At 41.5% G+C, this 14,418-nt stretch overlaps 1 protein-coding gene across 1 annotated transcript; it reads left to right on the top strand.

Annotated features, from left to right (window-relative positions):
* Positions 1 to 1,348: 1,348 nt before the first annotated feature.
* Positions 1,349 to 14,418, top strand: dpysl2a (dihydropyrimidinase like 2a). Its single transcript, XM_049579360.1, has 14 exons — positions 1,349 to 1,663; positions 4,677 to 4,765; positions 7,921 to 8,105; positions 8,267 to 8,431; positions 8,711 to 8,772; positions 8,907 to 8,987; positions 9,080 to 9,148; positions 9,281 to 9,401; positions 9,512 to 9,668; positions 9,881 to 10,022; positions 10,135 to 10,305; positions 10,665 to 10,844; positions 10,954 to 11,140; positions 12,724 to 14,418. The coding sequence occupies exons 1-14, from the start codon at positions 1,622 to 1,624 to the stop codon at positions 12,813 to 12,815; spliced, it is 1,743 nt and encodes a 580-aa protein (XP_049435317.1). The 5' UTR covers positions 1,349 to 1,621; the 3' UTR covers positions 12,816 to 14,418.

Here is a 14,418-nt window from a genome sequence, read left to right as displayed (position 1 = left end):
CACCTATGGACAATTTAGAGTCACCAATTAACCTAGTCCCCAATCTGCATGTCTTTGGACTGTGGGAAGAAGCCGGAGTGCCCGGAGAGAACCCACGCTGACACGGGGAGAACATGCAAACTCCGCACAGAAGGGCTCCCACACCCGGGATCGAACCGGCAACCCTCTTGCTGTGAGGCGAGAGTGCTAACCACCACACCACCGTGCCGCCCCGTCAAGTAATACGTCAAATTATATTCCATCAGTGTAAGTAGCAAGGACCCAGGAGTCTGATTGTTGTCATACTTGAAACATAATATTAAAGTGTATCACTGGTAGGCTATATACTGTTTTAACTCTTCCCAGCTATACACAGAGTAATTAAAAGTATATATGTTATAAGAAGTTATATAGCACCTTTTAAAACACTTTCACAAAGTGTCTCACAAATTATACAAAATGGTACATCTCCATCCCCACCAAAAGAAGACAGAACAACAACAATAAACCATATCACACAAAGTTACAGACAAGTGAGTTTATAAAAATGAGATTTTAATAGTAATTTTAAAGAGGTCAGTGAGGTTGCATGATGAATTTCACCAGAGATACTAGTCCAGCGTGTTGGGGCCCTGACAGCAAAAGCAGTCTCTTTTGGTTGCAAGTCTAGATAGAGGGACTGCATATAGATTTCTGTTGTGTGATCTGAGATTGCATGCAGGTATATAGGGGCATAACTGCACAGATGTATGCTGGTGTTGGGCCATGTAATGCTTTTAAAGTAATGAGTGAAGTTGAGAGGAAGCCAATGCAGAGTCACTAAAATGGGGGATATGTGATCTCTTGTATGAACCAGTTCACCTCCTCACTGCTGCATTTTGTACAATCTGAAGGTGTTAGTGTGTTTATTGTGAAGACAGGTAAAAAGAGTGATTTACAGTTGTCAGTTCTAGAAAAAATAAAGCCTTGAATTGATTCTGCATGTCAGAAACAACTACTAATGTAAGGTATTGTGTAAATTGTGTGCCCAGGGCAAAAAAAAAAAACATGTTATGTGACTACTTCCTGTAAAAATGTCCCCTAATATGACACAAATTATCCAGTTTATTAATTGCAAAGTTATTTAACCACTGATAAAATTGAGAAATAATGTTTTTTAAGGCTTAGACATTTAAATTATTATCTATTGTAATTATTCTATCACTATTTGGGTCCCAGCTCCGTGCACGCTGGACAGACACAGTCAATTACATAAGTGATGCTTAACCTGTTTCCCCCAAACTGCTGATAACTCATCAAAGAAACATGGAGCTACAGCGGAGCAGGGCGGGGCAGTGCGCATGCGCGGTACCTCTTTGTGGCCCTTCTTAGTGCTTGCCTGGTCTTCAGGGACCTATTCTAGCAGTAAATCCAAGGATAGGACTGTTAGGCAAAGATACAACCACTCATTTACCATCCTTTGTTAGGCTGCACTGAGCAAACCTCTCTTACTATCTACAGATATTGTCAGATAGGCGCAGATCGCCCAGGGCGTCGACTGGCCAACAAGCAGAGCATCCATTCATCCTTTCATTGGCAGCTGAGGTGTTCAGACTAGCTAGCTAGCGTTAGCCAAGAGGCAGGGGACAGAGGGATCTTTAAAATGTCGGGTTACCAAGGAAAGAAGAACATTCCACGAATTACAGTAAGTATTGGCTCGTTACTTTAAAAATATGACAATTATGCATCGACTGTAGTGTCTCTCTCTTTTTTTATAGCATGCGGTGAGCCTCAGGATTAGACCAAATGCTAGCCAACGCTTAGCTGTCGTGTCCATTCATTTGCACTGACGCTGTCACCAGCAGCAGCCCTGCTTCAGCTGCACACACATACAGCCTGGGATGAACAATGATAACCAGCCAGTGGGTTTGCAGCAAGCTTTTTTGCAGGTCCTCATGTTTCTGTGCTCCTTTAACTGCCATTAAGTAGCTAGCTCCCCACCTCAGCCTCCCTGTCAGCATCCCCAGCATGCAGGGTGTAGTTAACAGGTTTAGGCGCAGGTTCCTTCCCTGTCACCACCTCATCTTTCATCCTCCATCCTGCATCCTCTTTTGTAGAGAACTAGATTTTTGCAAAACAATCCAATGCTGCTGCAGCTGGGACACCTATCCTTGACTTTGTGATACACTGTTTAAATTGGGATTTAACAGTATATATGTACACCTGCTTTGTGCTGCAGCCTTTCAGTCAGAAAGCACAGTATTAAGGGCCTACAGTAAGGATGCCGTGACAGTTAAAAGAAGCAAAACCTCTTTTGTAAAGTAGGTCATTGGACAGCACCCATCAAACCCTTTTCCCTAAGCTTTCATCATGCAGCTGTTGGAGCCAGAGTGCTGAAGCATATAGACAGCAACTGCTCCAAGTTTGATCATTTAATAGCGTCACACTGTCTTGTGAAATGTGCTGGCTCAGGGTCAGGCTCTGATTAATGGTGTTGTGTTAACCTTTGTTGTCCTTTTCTGTCTGTCTGTTTCTGTGTATGTACACTGAGAGCAACACAAACCGGAGTCATTCAGCGGTGACATCCCAGACACAACACACAGCAGTAACTCTACAGCAGCCCCCCAGGCCCACCGACACACACAGAGTCTGACACCACTTATTGCTTTGGAGTGAAGCACATAGTTTAAATCTGCAGAGCTTTAAAAGAAAACACCAAAATTAGGCTTTGTCCCTGAACAACAGTGACTGAATTCATTCAGACATACAGTGGGATCTAATGCCACCATAGTACCACTGCACAGTCAAATTGTTGGTTTGCAGAATGACAGAAACATAGTGACAGTTTTGACCACTGATTAACTTTTTATTCAGATAAAACAACTGCCATAATGAGCACACTTCTCAGGTTGTCACTTATCCTTTTTCAGTTTATTTGGTAAAAAAGACATTCATTCACTGACATTTGATGTTTTATCGAACATTTAAACAAAATGTTTAACATTGATGCAATAGTTATATATATTATATATTGTATTATATATATGCATTATAATATTATATATTATATTCATTGTGACTTTAAGCATGGTCTTTTGTTTATTTGCTGCTTGCTTGTTAAGCTTTTGTTGTATCATGTGAAATAACCAAGGAGATGCTGATTCATGCCTCTTGACTTGGCTCACTTCAGCTGTAACATTCACTCAGTTACCAGTTTATTAGATACACCTAACCAATTCAGTCTGATAATAATAGTCCTTCAATAAATCACAATGTTTGTAATGTTCAGTTTTTGGTGTAACGGTTTTAAAGAAATGTTATTACATTTGTATCTTCATTTTGGAGGATGTAATTTGTGGTGCCACTGAATTGAATTACATCATACTGACGTGTTTAGGGATGGGACAGGATATGATTTTATTGCGGATCACAATAAAAAAACAAAATTTGATTGCAGTGAATTTCCCTTATCAAGATAATCATGAATATTGTGTCCAGCAGACTGTTGGGCAACCAACAATAAAATAAAGAGATATTCAAATTGACAGATATGATGCCATTTCAAATATTTGAAAAGCCTGTTTTTTTTTAAAAAAATGGATTGATTGTTTCCACGAAAAAGGGATGTTCACTAAAAAGCGTGTCCTATCTCTGATTGTTTTGTAACAAAATGTCAGCTGAACTGATTCCAGTATATTTCAGTGCCATTTTAAGCATATTTTGATGATTTTCGGTATAATATGGTTATTCGCAGTTATTTTTGGGGGTTTGTATTATTTTGTCCACCCTGCTTATATCAATGACGTGAGGCTAAATACAGAAACATCTTTCTATGTGAGAAACAGTTCCTACTTCCATTTATAGTATAGCCTACGCTGCTTGACACAAAGTACATTCAGTTCTCAGTAATCAATTCAGTTTTATAACTGTACGTCACAGGATAAATCATGAAGGTCCGTTTCACAGCAGAGAAGTACATATATGATTAATTATATATTTGCATAATGATGCATTCATATAGGGAGTTGAGGACTACAGCAATGTACAGTGAAAGCCATTTTCAGACATATGGCAGTCTCAGTGCACAGAGAGGACATAGGTTATATGACCAACTTAAACTAGAGTAATGGCCTCATGTCAGTACAGCCATGACTTGTACCTAATGCATCCCCGCTGTCAGCGTACACCCACTGTGGACATTGGAAACTGAATGCTCCTGATGTGAGGGCTGCAGTAAACCACTTTTGTCTTCATTAGCTCTCTCGGCTGTCCTCAGAGACCCCGGGCAGCCCGTAGGAAGTAGGCCAGCCTACTGCGCTCTTCTTTCATCTCATACAGGTTGAGTTAATTGTGTCAATCAAGGGTTTGCGCTCTTACTCAAGGGGTTTGATCAACACTTGCTCCCTCCCTTCACATGATGTGTCAATTATTATGTGTGAATAAATGTTGGATTACATTTGCCATGGGCTTCACAGGAGATCTCTCAACAAACCAGGAAGTACATTGACCTAAATAAATCACTAAAATCAGCCCAAGGTTCTTTGCTGTTCTAAGGAAAATGTAAGCTTCTTTGAAATTAGCCAAATTTACTGTTGGATTATGGGATAGATGATTAGCAACAAGGGATTAACAGAGATGGTTTTTCGCACTCTGCTCAGCAGGCAGCTGGATCAATGTGTAGTTTATTGGTAATGTAACATTCTGTCTCCTCTTTTCAGAGTGACCGTCTCCTCATCAAAGGAGCAAAGATAGTGAATGATGATCAGTCATTCTTGGCTGATATCTACATGGAGGATGGCGTCATCAAGTAAGTTCGATTTGAAGAATAACTAATTTATATTTAATTTATAAAAAAAAAGTGGGCCACACCTACATTATATGGCCAGAACACCTCCTTATTATGGAGTTCAGGTGTTTTAGCCACGCCCATTGCTAACACATGCATAAACTTGATGTGAAATCTCCACAGAGGAACATTAAGAATTTAGAATTGGTAATAAAGACCTTGATGACTTTAAATGTGGCACTGTCCAAGGATGCCATCTTTGTCACAACTCGAGTCTGTTGGTCAAGTCTGGGTTTGGCGGATGCCAGGAGAACACTACCTACCTGGATACATAGTGCTCACTGTGAAGAAATGGTCTGGGGCTGTTTTTAGAGTTTTGGCTTGGCCCTTTAGTTCTAGAGAAGATTCTTCTTAAGCTACAGGATACTGAGGTTGCTTTACAAACTCAAATTTGTTTGCACCTGTAAGTGCCGTCTTTTTGGGCAGATGTGGATACAGCAATCGCACTTGGGTGCGCATCAAAACAACCGGGCAGAGACCTTCTTGAAGAGGTGGTCCTGGCCCGGTTACTAATGAACTCTGGTGTGATTCGTTTGTGGTTCCGACCTCGATCTGAACCAATTGCAGTCGTATTACCCATTGTTGGGTTAAACAAGCATGAGCATGTTACAGTTCTGGAGGATTATTAATGTGCGCCTCCTCCTGTACTGCCTTAATATGCACATACGGCGCATCCAAATGCATCAAAACATTGTTTTCTAGTTGGAGCCGCGAACTCATTTTCAAAATGTATGGTTTGCCTAAAATGAACAATGCAAGCAATATCGTACACGATGACCAGTGCTAAAATCAACCTGCATAGTTGTCCCTCCATTGTGACATTAGAAAGTGTTGCAGTTATCTTGCAAGTGTACTCTTCTTCAACGTTCTCACACAAGGCATTTTATCTGGTCTGCTTGTTAATGCTGCCGTGGGAACACGAACCAACTCTAGGTAATTATGCAACTTTGTGACAGAATTAGTCCCTGGTTCACACCAAAGCAAGACAATTCTAGGTCCGAAAGCACCCTGAGACATTTTAGCCAGTTCAGTGCTTCTAACTTTGTGGCAACAGCTTGGGGAAGTTCCTTTGCTGTTCTGGTCACTGTACCCTCCTGCGCAAGGCGAAGTGTGAAAGACATGGTTATATGAGTTTGGTGTGGAGGAACTGCTTGCACAGCCCTTACCTCTGCCCCAATGAACGCCTTTGGGAGAAATAAGAACGCCTATTGCAAACCAGGCTTTCTTGTCCAACATCAGTCTTAGAACTCACAAATGCACTTTTGGTTAATGCCCCTGATTTTAGAATGGGATGTCCAACAAACTTAGGCGTGACGGTCAGGTGTCCTCTGTCTTTAGGCCATATACAGTGGTGGAAAAAAGTTTTCGGACACCCCATGCATTTGTGAAATATTGCATTAAGAATCACTCTTAGGTCTTCAAGTGCAATTTCTTTTAGTACAGTCACAGCCAAAATACTAAATAAATCCTAAAAAAAGCCATTAAAAACTTAAAATTGATTGGTTCCATAAAAATACATAAGAAATTTTGAGTATTGGGTCATTTTGGTACCAGTGATGAAGGTCGTTCTTTTTATTAAAAGACACAATTTTTGTTGCCAAGCTTCGTGTCTACATAAAGCCAGCACATTTGAAAGTTCTTCAGACACAAAAATGGCTAAAACAAGGAACCTAACGCAGGACACACACCTGAAGATAAAGATTCTCAGCCAGGAAGGGTACAACTGCCGCCAGATAGCCAGGAAGTGCAGATGCAGTCCTTCAGCAGTTGGATACACTCTGCAGAAATACAGACAAACCAACAGCTTGGAAGACAAACCAAGATCTGGGCGTCCAAGGGTTTCTTCAGCAAGAAATGACTGCATCCTGATCCGCATGTGCAGGCAAAACCGCCGAATAACATCACGGGAGCTTCAGCAGCAGAGGTCAAACCAAACTGGTGTCCAGTGTTCCACCCGCACTGTACGTGGCCGACTTTTAGATCATGGCTTAAGGTCCTACAAGGCTATCAAGAAGCCCCTGATCAATGAGAGACAGAGGTTACCCCGACGTCGTTGGGCCCAGGCACACAAGGACTGGACAGCCAGGAATTGGAAGAAGATTTTGTGGTCAGATGAGTCCAGTTTCCAGCTTTATCTTCCTCCTACTAATGTGAGGGTACGCAGAAGGCCAGGCGAAGCATTATCTCCAGCATGTACAGTACCTACTGTCAAGCATGGTGGGGGCAGTATCATGGTTTGGGGATGCATGAGTGCTGCTGGTGTTGGTCATCTCACTGTCTGTGATGGCACATTGAACTCTACCAAGTATTGTACCATTCTCGAAACCCACATGCTCCCTTCTGTTCCGTCGAGGTAAAAACTGGATGTTTCAACAAGATAATGCCCCTTGCCACACATCCAAGGCCAGTAGAACTTGGCTGCAGGAGCACAGTATCCAGGTCTTAAAGTGGCCAGCTCAATCCCGGACATGAGCCCCATTGAAAATCTGTGGTGGATTATCAAAAGGTCTGTTTCAAAGCATAAACCAAAGAATTTAGAAGAATTAAAAGCAGTAATTCAAGAAGAATGGGACAAGATTACCCCTCAACAGTGTGAAAGGCTCATGGGGAACATGCCAGCCAGGATTAGAGCTCTACTACGTGCCAATGGCAGGACTACTAAATATTAATTTGATGATGTGATGGTTTATTTATTTTTTGTTCAGTTTTGAACACATTCTCTGTTATTTGTTGACTTTGATACCGACAATGTTGAGAACTGACATACTGAAACTGTCAAGAATTTAGTTTTGTTGGTTTTTCTTGTAAACAATAAACAAAACAATATAATTTGTATTTGTTTGTATCTGTCTAATGCAACCACACCTTTTGAAACACAAAAAAGATTTTTCCACAAATATTTCATGATAATATTTGAGATTGTGTAAAATTTTAAGGGTGTCCGAAAACTTTTTTCCACCACTGTAGTGTAACTCATATTGGCAGAATGACAGAAACATATGTCAGTATATCTACCAGATGGCCACCTATTACCTTGATTTTTAGAGTCTACATTTCTCAGTTTGATCACGTCTTCCTCATTAATTTCTGTATTTTGCCTGTCTTTGTCACCTCAGGCAAATAGGCGACAACCTTATTGTTCCCGGGGGAGTTAAGATCATAGAGGCTCATGGGAGAATGGTGATGCCTGGCGGTATTGACGTGCACACCCGATTCCAGATGCCTGACCGAGGCATGGTGGCAGCAGATGACTTCTACCAGGGCACAAAGGCGGCTCTGGCTGGGGGGACGACTATGATCAGTGTGTATTATACCAGACATGTTTTAACAACCAGTTTTAAAGCACAGTCATACTGTTGCATGGACTGTAACATTGCAGATGCGCATGCCGTCAAGCGTATGATTTAATCATGCAGTTTGCTTGTGCGCATTAAATCCAACCTGTTTGTTTGTGTTTTACAGTCGATCACGTGGTGCCGGAGCCCGGCGCCAGCCTGACTGCAGCTTTCAAACAGTGGAGGGAGTGGGCTGATAGCAAGTCCTGCTGCGACTACTCTCTGCACGTGGACATCACCGAGTGGAACAAAAGCACTCAAGAAGAAATGGAGACCCTGGTGAAGGATCATGGTACGCAATCAACGTGTTTTGATTTCTGTCTCCACGCACACTAAATCTAATAATCGCTGACTTGCTCGCTGCTTTTACTGATACAGAAGTGTTTCTCAGACATTGCATGAGGGCAAAAAAGCCAACCACTTTTCACAGACGAAAAACAGTAACTAAATTTTCCTGCTTTGTAATATTTATCCTTTTGATTTTACTTTTCTCCTTCGCTCTGGGTTTTCCCTCTTTTGCTCTCTTTATTCCACCTTTGGCTGTTTTCTCTCATAAGTTTTCTATCTTCAGGTGTCAACTCTTTCCTGGTCTATCTGGCTTATAAGGATGTTTTCCAACTTTCTGACTCTGAGGTACGCTTGGCTTCTTGTTGATATCAATGGGCTCTGCAGCTGTCTGTCATACCGTATGTTTTTAAAGGCTGTTAGATGTCCTCAGGGTAGACGACTGCCCTACAAGCTGACCTGTTTGTTTCATTTTCTTTTAGATCTATGAGGTGTTCAGTGTCATCAGAGACCTCGGAGCAATTGCACAGGTGCATGCTGAGAATGGAGACATCATTGCAGAGGTAACAGAATAACGAAATAAGTCACTGACATCTGAGCTGCAAGCAGTTATTGCCATCTTGGATTATAATATATTTTTGCACGTATTTTTTAGGAGCAGAAACGTATTCTAGAGCTGGGGATCTCTGGACCTGAAGGCCATGTGCTGAGCCGCCCAGAGGAGGTAAAATGGAGGAGTGGTTTCTTAACTGTTGACAAAAGAAAAAGGTTTTGTAAATCTAGTTTTAAGGTTTAAAGACCTAGAAAGTATTATAGGAGAGAAAGTTGGTAAAGAAACTTGATTTTGTGTCTGTAGGTGGAGGCCGAGGCAGTCAACCGCTCTGTCACCATAGCCAATCAGACCAACTGTCCCCTCTACATCACCAAGGTGATGAGCAAGAGTGCTGCTGATGTCATCGCCCTCGCTAGGAAAAAGGGTAAAAAGAGAATTTTGAATTTTTTCCTTGCAAGTTTACTGTTCACCCTTCCCTGTGTCTGTCTGGCTTTAACTTTTTTTGTGCTGACATCATCCTGTCTACTCCTGTAGGGGCTGTGGTTTACGGAGAGCCCATATCTGCCAGTTTGGGCACTGATGGTACCCATTACTGGAGCAAGAACTGGGCCAAGGCAGCAGCCTATGTCACTTCTCCACCGCTCAGTCCTGATCCCACCACCCCCGACTACCTCAACTCTCTGTTGTCATGGTAGGGGCTCTGCTCCAGGACCTAAAGATAGCTGCAGCAAAACTTGACACGTGTTACTGCTGTGTGCTGTATTTTATTTTACCCAGCTATGCCCTTTTCATTCATGCACTTAATACAAAGATAGAATATTAAATGTAGAAGATAAATGTCACAGTTTGTCATGAGTGATTGGCGACATATCCTTAGTTTTTCTTGCTTGCTTTCTTTTCCAGTGGGGACTTGCAGGTGACTGGTAGTGCTCACTGCACTTTCCAGACTTCTCAGCGTGCGATAGGCAAAGATAATTTCACCCTAATCCCAGAGGGCACCAATGGCACTGAGGAGAGGATGTCCTTAATCTGGGACAAATGTGTGGTGAGCTCGATGCGACCTACTTCTCACACATTCCAAAAAATCAATATTTTAGAAGTAGTGAATGACCTTTGCATAGGTTTCGATTTAAGTATGTGATTTGCTGTCCTAAAAGGTGACTGGCAAGATGGATGAGAACCAGTTTGTGGCGGTGACCAGCACAAATGCAGCCAAGATCTTCAACCTGTTCCCCCGCAAGGGCCGTATCGCTGTGGGATCTGATGCTGACCTCGTGTTGTGGGACCCGGACGTTACTAAGATCATCTCAGCTAAGAACCACAACCTGGTCAGATGGTTACTTTATTTGATCTTATCTACAGTGTCTTTAGTCGGTGATGTGTCCTAGACATGTTGAGACCTCCTCCTTAAGATTGTATGTGGTGGGCTACAGTGCACATTGTATGCTATAATAGCTAAAGCAGCTCTGTTCCACTTTCAGATGTACTGCTACATGATATCCAAGGGAAAATCAGTTCAAACCAGTCTACTCCTTTATTTATCATAGTTATTTACAAAAAATGTGTCATACAAAACTGCTTGGGGATAAAACCACATGATTTATGCTAATCATGTGCCCACATATACACCCCATCAACTCAGAGCAGTGTTTAAGTTGTCTCCTGATGATGCTTCTTCTTTCCCCAGGCTGTAGAGTATAACATCTTTGAGGGCACAGAAGTGCGTGGAGGCCCTGTGGTGGTGATCAGCCAGGGCAAGATTGTGTTGGAGGAGGGCAGCCTTCACCCCACGGAGGGCTGTGGGCGCTACATCAGCCGTAAACCCTTCTCTGACCACGTTTACAAGAGGATAAAGGCCCGCAGCAGGGTGAGCTGTAATTGCACTTATCCAGCCACAGAGAAGCCAAATTCTTACAATGTAGGTCAGCAGGTGAACCACACAGCTTGTGGTCTGATGAATTGGCCTGTGTGTTTAGCTCACAGAGTTGCGAGGAGTCCCCAGGGGCCAGTACGACGGGCCAGTGTGTGAGGTGACTGTGACTCCCAAGGTGATCTCCACCGTCTCCTCAATGAAGACTTCTCCTGCCAAGCAGCAGCAGCAGCAGCAGCAGATTACCCACCAGCCAGTGCGCAACCTTCACCAGTCTGGCTTCAGTCTGTCTGGTAAGTGAAATTGTTAAAAAATAGGACAAAAATCTGGCCATGCGTGTCACGTTACAGGGGTTATGATTCAATATATTGAGATAGCGAGAACAAGATCATCCTGTTGACAGAGCAAGTGCACAGCAGAACTAAATTATATTGCATTCAGGTCATGAGTGTAATAAAAAAAGCTGACAAAGAGTAAAAATAATAAATTAATTGAGTAAACATACTGTACAGAAACATTTAGTGTAATTGCACACATGATATATGGTTAAAAAGAGTGGAAATAGAATTGAATTGCACATTCAGGATAAAAAATGTCATGTTTAGGATAAAAATGCACACAAAGGATGACATATTGCAATTCTGTAAGTATAGCAATATATTGCCATTTTTAAAATCTAATTTAAGGAAGACTGTCATAGTATAAAGAACACACCACAGAATGCATAAACAGTGGGATCTGCATTTGTGTTTATCGCTGTCCCTGTGACATCCAACATTATAGCACTGCTTTTTGTGCAAACTGGGCAAAGGAATTAACATTTGCCTATAACAGTGGGAAAAAAAAACAAGTAAAGAGAAGAAAGAATTGAAAACAATTAGAAATTGATAGTGTGTTTTTGAGAATTGATACATCATTACAAAACATAATATGATGATACCGATGTGTATTGATATTTTCTTACACTCCTAATATGAAATATAAAATAATTTCATTCCTGGCAGTTGGCCTTTTAGACAACAAGGCCCTGATCACACAGAAAGCGTTTTAGCAGCTGGAGGGGCCTTTTCGTAATTGTTTTTAATAAGAATGAAGCTTTTTGCTCGCGTTTTTTGGTGTTGCCAGGCATCTTGCGTTTCTTCGCGTTTCTTTGCTGGAGCACTCTGAACTACTGGAGTTGAAAAAATTTGAACTCAAAGCGGATAAACGCCCCACGTCATCTATTTTCCCATTGTCCAATCGGATGATTTGAGAGGCGGCGGGCCTTCTGTGGTGGTCACGACAATAAGTTTACAGTTTGTAAACAATGAAGGCAAAACTGGTGGTAGCAGTTGCTGGGTACACAGAGCTATTCAGCCTGACGATAGACAGCAGGTTGTCAGACTGCCCCAAGTCATCCTAATATATGCCTGGAAACAGCCAGCATGGAGCCAAAGCTCCTGGACCAACTGCTAGTACTCCCCATGATCCACCCTCAATTTTAGGTTCTCATGTACCCACACAGATTGCTGTTTTTTTTTTTTTGTGCCAAGCAAACTATTTGCTGACAGCCTCTCATCCTCAACCAGAGCTACAGCAAGTACCCTCTGCCTGAACATTTTAGAAACTAGCTACTAATAACTAAAATAAATAAATAAATGGTAGATTGATGACACGGGAAGATTAGAATAAGGAGGTGAGTCTGTGGTTGCCTGGCAACAGTAAAAAGGCGTGGCAAGTGTAATTTATATTATTTATTTATTTTAGTGGCATTCAATTTTTAAAAAGCGGCACGCCTCGTGCTTTGCAACCTGCAAAACTCTTTCTGTGTGATTGGGCCTAAGGCATTTAACTTACATTGTAGTATGTCTTCATGTCTTTTTTTTTTTTTTCCTAGGTGCCCAAATTGATGACAACGTTCCTCGTCGGAACACTCAACGCATTGTGGCTCCCCCTGGTGGAAAAGCCAACATCACCAGCCTCGGCTAAGCCCTTTCTTTACCTGAGCCGGGGGATGCAGGGCGACACGGGACCAGAGGCCACTCTTACCGTTGTCACATCACATCTGGTCACCTCTGACTCCCCCCTGCACCCACAAGCACTCCATCCATTCTTATTCACACACCACCACTTGTTCACTTCATGCAAAAAAAAAAAAGAGAAAGCACTGTTTCATTTTGTTTCATCTTTCCTGCCATTTACCATCGTCAAGGAAGGATCAAGTGAATTGAAGTCCAGATAAACCAAGTTTGATTATTGATTAATTTAATTTGTTTACATTTTTGTATCATTTTTGCTGTACATGTTTGAGCCGTTTTGTTGCCCTCTTGAAAATGAGTCCCTAGAAGTGATCAGTTTCATGAGCGGGCATTTTAGAAACTGCAGCTGTTCACAGTTTTTCTTAAAGCGCTCTTCATTTCTCAGATAGAGGTCAGAATTTGCTGTTAGTCGTGCTACTTCACTACCTTCAGGTGAAAGTAGAGCGTCCACTGTTCATGTTGTAACACTGTTAGACTGTAAGAGTGACGTTTTAGTACAGAAAGGTTGCATTGATGCCACAAACACTTAGAAAGATTAGGCTGTAGAATTCTTTCTGCATCTCATAACACCTAATTTTCTCTTATAAAAAAAAACGATACTTGATAGCTTTTTTGATACCACGACAAAAAGAAAAAAAAGTCCTGGGCAATAAGTACAGACTGAATTGCAGTGTTTTATTTGCAGTCACTTCCAGGTAGAAAACCCCTGCGTCACGTGTATAAAATGAAACGTCTCCAGGCAAATTCTGCCTCAAATGGTCAGTTTTTAGACACCTAAAAAAATCAGTATCAGTTGAAGTGATTGCTATATTAAAAATATTTTCACCATTTCACCTTGTCGTCAGAAATGACAACACAAACAAGTCTGTGGATTTCACATACCTCAGCAATTGACTATGCTATACTAGCAATTGGCAATTAAATTGACTATTTAATTGCCAGTGTTCTACCTGGAAGTGATCGTTGTTGTTCGCTCTATAGGATCATTATTTATTATGTTTTTTTAATTACCCTGGACACAGTGCTGGTACAGAAAAAGCCACTGAAAAATACCAACACATTTATAATAATGTTAATAGTAATTACAGCTTGGGTTGAAAATCTGATTGTAGATGTGATGTTTTTTACTTACGATACAATCGAATGTCTAATTAACTGAGATCGTGTCATTTTAAACACGTGGTGTCTAAAAAGTATCTAAGTATCAATACTTTTGACAACCTTACTGTGTTCAGCAGAGCAATTCACCTTGGTCTTCCTTTTGTGTTGTAGTTGCACTTCATTTTTTTAAAACTGAATGTTTTTTTTATCACGTTAAAGTCATTTTTGGGAAGCGCTGTCTGCACTGAAAGGAAAAGAAAGGGTATTTTAGCGTTAAACCACTCATTCAACTCCGTCCTGAATATTGTGGTTGGAGAAATGGCTGGCACATCACATTTTGTCTGAGAAACATGAACTTTTCCCCTCATTTCATCATTTTGTTTTTTCCTCATGTTTGTTTAAAGGTTGTCAGGGCAACAAGCTTCCAATAATCAGACCGATGTATATTGTAA

Source organism: Epinephelus fuscoguttatus, linkage group LG6, assembly GCF_011397635.1.
Source record: "Epinephelus fuscoguttatus linkage group LG6, E.fuscoguttatus.final_Chr_v1".
NCBI classification, from domain to species: Eukaryota; Metazoa; Chordata; class Actinopteri; order Perciformes; family Serranidae; genus Epinephelus; species Epinephelus fuscoguttatus.
The sequence above is the reverse complement of the archived record's forward strand: the minus strand, read 5'-3'. Positions and strand labels throughout refer to the sequence as shown.

Coding starts and splice junctions, on each gene's coding strand:
- dpysl2a (XM_049579360.1), top strand. CDS start 1,622: ATGTCGGGTTACCAAGGAAAGAAGAACATTCCACGAATTACA. Junction 1,664..4,676: donor AGAACATTCCACGAATTACA/GTAAGTATTGGC, acceptor TCCTCTTTTCAG/AGTGACCGTCTCCTCATCAA. Junction 10,306..10,664: donor CAGCTAAGAACCACAACCTG/GTCAGATGGTTA, acceptor TTCTTTCCCCAG/GCTGTAGAGTATAACATCTT.